General features: G+C 47.2%; 1 protein-coding gene across 3 annotated transcripts in view; it reads right to left on the bottom strand.

The window, feature by feature from the left end:
• Positions 1-527: 527 nt before the first annotated feature.
• nufip1 (nuclear FMR1 interacting protein 1) overlaps positions 528-10000 on the bottom strand; it is an 11780-nt gene continuing 2307 nt past the window's right edge. The window contains exons 3-11 of one of the 3 annotated variants that reach the window (XR_013818249.1): position 10000; positions 9857-9919; positions 9705-9781; positions 7838-7930; positions 6828-6922; positions 6623-6757; positions 3733-4007; positions 1395-2406; positions 721-1172 (exon numbers count right to left, since the gene is read on the bottom strand). The exon at position 10000 is cut by the window's right edge and continues 98 nt beyond it. Coding sequence is in view for 1 of the 3 variants with exons in the window: in XM_079839989.1 (XP_079696115.1) it covers positions 2077-2406; positions 3733-4007; positions 6623-6757; positions 6828-6922; positions 7838-7930; positions 9705-9781; positions 9857-9919; position 10000 (1069 nt within the window). In the remaining 2 variants the exon portion in view is untranslated. Of the gene's footprint in view, positions 2407-3732; positions 4008-6622; positions 6758-6827; positions 6923-7837; positions 7931-9704; positions 9782-9856; positions 9920-9999 lie in introns of all 3 variants that reach the window. The other 2 variants (XR_013818250.1, XM_079839989.1) reach the window with 2 other exon arrangements.

The following is a 10000-nucleotide window of genomic DNA, read 5'->3' as shown; positions in this document are numbered from 1 at the left end:
CTGTTAATACGTCATGTTTAATTATTTTATTATCGAGCAATAATATCGCAGTGGAACAGCTGTTAAAGTATACATTATACTAAAATAAATACATAAATGTATGTACGGACATATTAGACAGAGAGAGGGAGAATATGGCAAGCCGTTTTCACTTTTATTCATTCGTGTTAAAAATCACCACAGGCTCCCAATTCATATTCTCCATTTCTTGCGAGATAAATTTCCGAGTTCACATATCAGAAATACAAATATTACTTGTACAAACGTTTATTTTTATATTAAAAATGTAATTTTTGATATTAATAATTTGACAGTCACTAGTGAAATGTTATTTTTGATATCATGAATGTTATTGTTGCTTGTAATAACGCCATTTTAGATCTGAGATTACTCTCCTAATTATTGATAATCACTGTAACAATTATAGAGCTCCAGAATTAGCATGTCAACTAGTGAATATTGAGTTCTTGATATCAGGAATTAATGTTTTTTTACTAGTAATAAAGTAATTATTGCTGCTGTGTTTTGGACCAGCTGGAGTTTGTTTATTAGGCGATAATCTACAGCTCATGAACGCAACAACTCACTGTCACAGAGCATGAGCCGTAGTTTAGAGATATTTAAGATGGTAGAATGCAGTTTTACAGATGCTAGAAACGTGAGAGAGATTGATATCAGAGTCACTCTAGTCATCAAGTGCACAACACACACACACACACACACACAGGTCACATATGAGCTTTACTAAACCACAGCAGTGATGGAAACACAGATCATGAGTTTTACAAATACACTCTTCTTTTGAAAGAGCAAACATGTGATTAGTAAATAAAATAAAATACATTTTATATACATCTTTTGTATGGAATCTCGTTTCCGACAGAATAAAAAAAGGTCATTGCAATTTACACTTCTGAGAAAGTGTCACAGTTCCAAGTTTATTATCAAAGTATATAAAAACTGAGATATACAATGGGAATTACGAGAAAACTCAGAATTATGAGTTTATATATTAGACTTCTGGGGGGAAAGTGTCAGAATTCGAAGATATAAAATTGGAATTGTGACTTTTATTTATAATTTATTTTCCTGTAATAACGAGTTCTCTCACAATTTGGACTTTATAACTTGAGACCATCTCATGTCAGAATCACAGTTGTCAAAAGTACAGACTTCGGTACTTAAATGTAAACGATAGCAGCATTGATCATTGTAGCCAATCACAGTCATGGATGTTGAGTGCGTGAACACAATGGCCAATCAGACGCGTTTAAGAATCCGTTCAACAGCGCTCAATGCTGCTTTCGTCACATTTTTTACATTTCAGTACCGAAGTCTGTACTTTTGACAACTCTAGTCAGATTTGTGAGCTTAATTCGCCAATTGCAAGGTACAAAAAAAAAAAAAAATGTATGCAAGTTTTTCCGACAAAATCCAAAAAAAAGGTAAAATCTACTTTTTCTTGCAATTCTGAGAAAGTGTTACATTTCTGAAAAATAAGATAAACAATGGGAAAAAATACTGAATTGTGAGTTTATCTGAGATTTTTCCTGCAATTCTGACGTATCGCCACAATTTTGAGGAAAAAAAGAGACTTTTAATCGTTTCCCTTTATCTTTTATTGCAGAATGCGAGTCAGACATTTAGAAAATAAAGAAAAGTCCAAATATTGAGGGAAAAAAGTTGCGATTCCAAGAAAACGTCTGAATTGGGTCTCGTAATTCTGACTTTATAACACAATCCTGAGTTTCTCAGATTTTTTTACGCAATCACAAGTTTTATCTCCCAATTCTGACTTTATAACTCGCAATTTACAGCTCATGCATCATAATTCTGACAAATGTCTATAAACGCACAACTGCAAGTTACAAATCTGAGTTGAGAGAGAAAAACTTGCGATTCACCTTTTAGTTTATTTCATGGTGGAAACACAAGCATCCGTAGGCATCAGTGTGAGCATCTCTCTCTCTCTCACACACACACACACACACACACACACACACTCGAGCCCTTCAGTGTCTTCACCATCACGAGCCCGGCGTGTTCTGACCCAGTTCACACTGACATGAGTCCGGTTCATGTTTGCTCTGGCTCGTCACACACCAGCCCCTGAGCGAACAGCTGCTGGAACACAACGGCTTCAGCTCCAGCTCCGGCTCCTTCAGCTCCAGCTCCGGCTCCGGCTCCGGCTCCGGCTTCAGCTCCGGCTCCTTCAGCTCCAGCTCCGGCTCCGGCTCCGGCTCCGGCTTCAGCTCCGGCTCCTTCAGCTCCAGCTCCGGCTCCAGCTCCAGTCACGTCCTCATCCTGATGGTCTTTCCCAGCCAGACCGAAGAATCCACTGCGGACGATGTAGCGGACGCACTGCAGAACGACGTTCCTCTCGTGACGGACATCTGGAGCTAGAAGCTGCGCAACACACACACACACACACACACACACACACACACACACACACACACACACACACACACACACACAGTTCTTGTTCAAGCACACGTCTAACACTCACAGGTCTGGGGTCTGTGTTCATCAGATTGTGTGTGTGTGTGTGTGTGTAGTTACTGATGCAGGCGCGCGTGTGTGAGTGTGTGTGTGTGTGTAGTTACTAGGGATGCAACACTACACTTAATCCACGGTTCAATACACACCTCGGTTTTTAACCACGGTTTTCGGTTCGGTTCAGTTTTTTTCTATTCTATTCTTAGGCGACAGGAACAGCAAGAGGTTAAGGAGAAAAAATACTTTTTTTTATTACAATACTCTTTCTTTATTTTACTAAAAAGAATTGAAAAACCTTAGTTAAACTTAAAACTTGACTTTAAAAAAAACCCTTGTACACATTCCGAGTGTATTGTATAATATAAAATAAATATATAACAAGATTTACACCGGCAGCTCAGAGCTGTACAGCAGCATTTACGTATGAGATTTACTGAATACATTTAAAAATAAAACACTACACAGACTTCACTATAAAATATACACTGATTCTTATTAAAGCTGCTGTATTAGTTCTTCAGTCAAGAGCAGTGAGTGATTTTCTCTTTGTCTTTTGTTGTTGTATTAACATTAAAGGGATAGTTCACTCAAATGAAAATTCTGTCATTGAGAAATGAATACAGGTTATGAACAATATAAGAGTGAGTAAATAATGACATCATTTTAGAGGTGAACTGTCCCTTTAAGGACGGCGTGTTCACTATAGGCTGCGCCGCTGTCAATTAAAGACCTGTGCTCATCTAATATACAGACACACACCGATTTACTTTCACTTTAGACATAACCGACTGTGTTTATGTTAACCTTGTGTGTATTTGACAGTATTAGCGCAGTAAGACGACTACTTAGTCCAGTAATCTCGTGTTTGACAGGCGTTTAGTGCGCACGCTCGGAAAAGCGCATGTTAAAACCGCGAATGAGCCGGCAAGACTTTAAAACGCATGCAAATAATGAACTTTGGTGATTGTGAATAACTCTAGTGTTCTGTGAGTATAACTCTACCACTAACCTGTGATGTGAATGTGTGTTGTTGTTCAGTATTGGGACGGAGGAAAATGATAGAATTTGTAGAAAAAATATTAATTAAATGCAAAACCGTAAAAAACGCAATTCACAAGCGCATATTGAACCGTGAATGCCGTACCGAACGCTTCAATATTATATTGAGTATTGTGGCATCCCTAGTAGTAACTGATGCAGGCGTGTGTGTGTGTGTGTGTGTGTTTCTCTCACCATCTCCAGTAGTGTTGGCCGATGCCGCTGTGGCTCATCACAGTTACTCTGACCTCTTCCTCTTCCTCTTCCTCCTCTTCTCCCTCGTCCTCTTCCTCTCCCTCTGCCGGCTGGGGCATGATGGGATTGCTGTGGTGGGGCATGATGGGATTGCTGTGGTCTCTCAGTGTGTGTTTGCTCATGCGCTGCTGTGCTCCTCTGGACAGGAAGTGCTTGAGCCGCCAGAAGCGTCTTGTTCTCCTCTAGAGCCAGACTCGCTCTCAGCACCGCAGCATCTGAGGGTCACAGCACACGTTAAACACAACCGCACACGCCAACATCTGAGGGTCACAGCACACGTTAAACACGACCGCACACGCCAACATCTGAGGGTCACAGCACACGTTAAACACGACCGCACACGCCAAAATCTGAGGGTCACGGCACACGTTAAATACGACCGCACACGCCAACATCTGAGGGTCACAGCACACGTTAAACACGACAGCACACGCCAACATCTGAGGGTCACGGCACACGTTAAATACGACCGCACACGCCAACATCTGAGGGTCACAGCACACGTTAAACACGACCGCACACGCCAACATCTGAGGGTCACAGCACACGTTAAACACGACCGCACACGCCAAAATCTGAGGGTCACGGCACACGTTAAATACGACCGCACACGCCAACATCTGAGGGTCACAGCACACGTTAAACACGACCGCACACGCCAACATCTGAGGGTCACAGCACACGTTAAACACGACCACACACGCCAACATCTGAGGGTCACAGCACACGTTAAACACGACCGCACACGCCAACATCTGAGTGTCACGGCACACGTTAAACACGACCGCACACGCCAAAATCTGAGGGTCACAGCACACGTTAAACACGACCGCACACGCCAACATCTGAGGGTCACAGCACACGTTAAACACGACCGCACACGCCAACATCTGAGGGTCACGGCACACGTTAAACACGACCGCACACGCCAACATCTGAGGGTCACGGCACACGTTAAACACGACCGCACACGCCAACATCTGAGGGTCACAGCACACGTTAAACACGACCGCACACGCCAACATCTGAGGGTCACGGCACACGTTAAACACGACCGCACACGCCAACATCTGAGGGTCACAGCACACGTTAAACACGACCGCACACGCCAACATCTGAGGGTCACAGCACACGTTAAACACGACCGCACACGCCAAAATCTGAGGGTCACGGCACACGTTAAACACGACCGCACACGCCAACGTCTGAGGGTCACAGCACACGTTAAACACGACCGCACACGCCAACATCTGAGAGTCACAGCACACGTTAAACACGACCGCACACGCCAACATCTGAGGGTCACGGCACACGTTAAACACGACCGCACACGCCAACGTCTGAGGGTCACGGCACACGTTAAACACGACCGCACACGCCAACATCTGAGGGTCACGGCACACGTTAAACACGACCGCACACGCCAACGTCTGAGGGTCACGGCACACGTTAAACACGACCGCACACGCCAACGTCTGAGGGTCACAGCACACGTTAAACACGACCGCACACGCCAACATCTGAGAGTCACAGCACACGTTAAACACGACCGCACACGCCAACCTCTGAGGGTCACGGCACACGTTAAACACGACCGCACACGCCAACATCTGAGGGTCACGGCACACGTTAAACACGACCGCACACGCCAACATCTGAGGGTCACAGCACACGTTAAACACGACCGCACACGCCAACATCTGAGGGTCACGGCACACGTTAAACACGACCGCACACGCCAACATCTGAGGGTCACGGCACACGTTAAACACGACCGCACACGCCAACGTCTGAGGGTCACGGCACACGTTAAACACGCCTGCACACGCCAACATCTGAGGGTCACGGCACACGTTAAACACGACCGCACACGCCAACATCTGAGGGTCACGGCACACGTTAAACACGACCGCACACGCCAACATCTGAGGGTCACGGCACACGTTAAACACGACCGCACACGCCAACATCTGAGGGTCACGGCACACGTTAAACACGACCGCACACGCCAACATCTGAGGGTCACGGCACACGTTAAACACGCCTGCACACGCCAACATCTGAGGGTCACAGCACACGTTAAACACGACAGCACACGCCAACATCTGAGGGTCACGGCACACGTTAAACACGACAGCACACGCCAACATCTGAGGGTCACGGCACACGTTAAACACGACCGCACACGCCAACATCTGAGGGTCACGGCACACGTTAAACACGCCTGCACACGCCAACATCTGAGGGTCACAGCACACGTTAAACACGACAGCACACGCCAACATCTGAGGGTCACGGCACACGTTAAACACGCCTGCACACGCCAACATCTGAGGGTCACGGCACACGTTAAACACGACCGCACACGCCAACATCTGAGGGTCACGGCACACGTTAAACACGACCGCACACGCCAACATCTGAGGGTCACAGCACACGTTAAACACGACAGCACACGCCAACATCTGAGGGTCACAGCACACGTTAAACACGCCTGCACACGCCAACATCTGAGGGTCACAGCACACGTTAAACACGACAGCACACGCCAACATCTGAGGGTCACGGCACACGTTAAACACGACAGCACACGCCAACATCTGAGGGTCACGGCACACGTTAAACACGACCGCACACGCCAACATCTGAGGGTCACGGCACACGTTAAACACGCCTGCACACGCCAACAAGAGCTGAGATTCAGATATGATAATGAGTGTTTTCTTTCTGACCAATCACAGCAGAGCAGCTCTCAGAGAGGCGGGGTTTAGAGAGGAAAGAGCTGAAGCTGCAGTGGAGATTATGAGGAACTCAATGTCCAGATCTTTACCGTCTCCGTCGCTCTCGCTGCTGGTCATTGCGTCCCCGTAGCTGGACATCAGTGACCCGAGGGCAGAGGTCACACACTTGGGGGCGACGGTGAGTCCAGCCTGCGTCCCCTGAGCCGACTCGTCCTTATCAGACTCTGAAGAACAAGAAGTGGCTGTGAGTGAGAGAAACACACGGAGAGAGGAGAGAAATGGAGAGTTTCTGACCGGGCTCACTGTCGTCCAGCAGGGCCAGCGGGTCCCGCTCCTGATGCGGCCGCTCCTGATTGGCTCCGCCGCGGCCCCTGCGGCCCCTCATGCGCCTGTACACACAGATCATGGTAAAGGATTAGTTCACTTTTAAATAAACTTTTGCTGATCATTTACTCACCCCCATGTCATCCAAGATGTCCATGTCTTTCTTTCTGCAGTCGAAAAGAAATGAAGGTTTTTGATGAAAACAGTCCAGGGTTTTTCTCCATATAATGGACTTCAATGGGCTCCAAACGGGTCAAGGTCCAAATGACAGTTTCAGTGCAGCTTTAAACGACACCAGATGATGAATAAGGGTCTGATCTAGACAAATCATCAGTTTCTGAGAGAAACCCAGCAGTATTTATGCTATTATTTTACCTCTTATCAGACGAGCGTGATCATCTCTGAGCTCAGCCATAACTTCTGCTGAGTGAGGTCAAAATACGAGCGTGGTCATAGATATATACGTAGATGCCTCATTAGCACCTGCACGGATCAGTAGAATGAGGCATCTACTATCGCTATATCTATGACCACGCTCGTATTTTGACCTCACTTAGCGGAAGTTATGTCTGAGCTCAGAGATGATCACATTCGTCTGATAAGAGGTAAAATAATATCATAAATACTGCTGGGTTTCTCTCAGAAACTGATGGTTTGTCTAGATCAGACCCTTATTCATCATCTGGTGTCGTTTAAAGCTGCACTGAAACTGTCATTTGGACCTTGACCCGTTTGGAGCCCATTGAAGTCCATTATATGGAGAAAAACCCTGGAATGTTTTCATCAAAAACCTTCATTTCGACTGCAGAAAGAAAGACATGGACATCTTGGATGACATGAGGGTGAGGAAATGATCAGCAAAAGTTTATTTAAAAGTGAACTAATCCTTTAAACAGCCGTGAGCGAGCGCAGTGTGTGTGTGTGTGTGTGTGTGTGTGTGTGTGTGTGTGTGTGTGTGTGCGGTGGGGTCAGAAACACACCCGAACTGTGGCGTCTGCAGCACGTCTCCTCGCCGCTCCTTCAGCTCCTCCAGCTTCTGCTTCTGCTCCACGTTCCTCAGCGTCGGGTAGTTTCTGCACATGAGGAGGAGTTAATACACACACACACACACACACACACACACACACAGGAGACTCAAACGCTACGCAATTATTATATCATGAAAAACTCATATCATGAAAAAACTATTCACTGAAGAGCTTTACGGTTTCCCTGAACATGACATAAACTCTCATAGACTTCAACTGACAGAATATTCAATTGAGCCAAAACTGTTCAAACTCCAACTGTCAAAATTCAAATCTAAACTGCCAGAAGCCTCAGACTCCATTACACTGATGATCTCTATGATCCGCAGTTTCTGTGCTGATCATTGCAGTGACCGTATGACGGGTCAGAGATCATCGCGTGACCGTATGACGGGTCAGAGATCATCGCGGTGACCGTATGACGGGTCAGAGATCATCACGGTGACCGTATGACGGGTCAGAGATCATCACGGTGACCGTATGACGGGTCAGAGATCATCACGGTGACCGTATGACGGGTCAGAGATCATCACAGTGACCGTATGACGGGTCAGTGATCATCACAGTGACCGTATGACGGGTCAGTGATCATCACGGTGACCGTATGACGGGTCAGTGATCATCACAGTGACCGTATGACGGGTCAGAGATCATCACGGTGACCGTATGACGGGTCAGTGATCATCACAGTGACCGTATGACGGGTCAGTGATCATCACAGTGACCGTATGACGGGTCAGAGATCATCACGGTGACCGTATGACGGGTCAGTGATCATCACGGTGACCGTATGACGGGTCAGATCATCACGGTGACCGTATGACAGGTCAGATCATCACGGTGACCGTATGACGGGTCAGATCATCACAGTGACCGTATGACGGGTCAGTGATCATCACAGTGACCGTATGACGGGTCAGTGATCATCACGGTGACCGTATGACGGGTCAGTGATCATCACAGTGACCGTATGACGGGTCAGATCATCACGGTGACCGTATGACGGGTCAGATCATCACAGTGACCGTATGACGGGTCAGTGATCATCACAGTGACCGTATGACGGGTCAGTGATCATCACGGTGACCGTATGACGGGTCAGTGATCATCACAGTGACCGTATGACGGGTCAGTGATCATCACAGTGACCGTATGACGGGTCAGAGATCATCACGGTGACCGTATGACGGGTCAGTGATCATCACAGTGACCGTATGACGGGTCAGAGATCATCACAGTGACCGTATGACGGGTCAGTGATCATCACAGTGACCGTATGACGGGTCAGAGATCATCACGGTGACCGTATGACGGGTCAGTGATCATCACAGTGACCGTATGACGGGTCAGAGATCATCACGGTGACCGTATGACGGGTCAGAGATCATCACAGTGACCGTATGACGGGTCAGTGATCATCACAGTGACCGTATGACGGGTCAGTGATCATCACAGTGACCGTATGACGGGTCAGTGATCATCACAGTGACCGTATGACGGGTCAGAGATCATCACAGTGACCGTATGACGGGTCAGTGATCATCACAGTGACCGTATGACGGGTCAGAGATCATCACGGTGACCGTATGACGGGTCAGTGATCATCACAGTGACCGTATGACGGGTCAGAGATCATCACGGTGACCGTATGACGGGTCAGTGATCATCACAGTGACCGTATGACGGGTCAGAGATCATCACGGTGACCGTATGACGGGTCAGAGATCATCACAGTGACCGTATGACGGGTCAGTGATCATCACGGTGACCGTATGACGGGTCAGATCATCACGGTGACCGTATGACAGGTCAGTCTCACCGGCGTCTCTCCTCTCTCCAGCGGGAAACGTCCTCAGCTGTGTCCAGCCGGATCCTCTTGGCTCCCGGAGCGTGATTCTGCAGGAGAACAGCAGCGTCAGACATTATTTAAGACTCTGGGATCATTAAAGTGAATGATTTGAGTGAGCTTACGTTTTTCCAGTGGATCTTCACCAGCTTTTCATGTGCGGTGAAACGGCAGCCTTCCACAGAGCACTGAGAGCAGAAGATCACACAGGGTCAGAGGTCACACACACACACACACACACACACACACTCTGATGACGGAGGACTACC

The sequence above is a fragment of the Gobio gobio genome (assembly GCF_949357685.1).
Source record: "Gobio gobio genome assembly, chromosome: 17".
Lineage (NCBI taxonomy): Eukaryota > Metazoa > Chordata > Actinopteri > Cypriniformes > Gobionidae > Gobio > Gobio gobio.
Note: the sequence above shows the minus strand (reverse complement) of the source record. Positions and strands in the feature narration are given on the sequence as shown.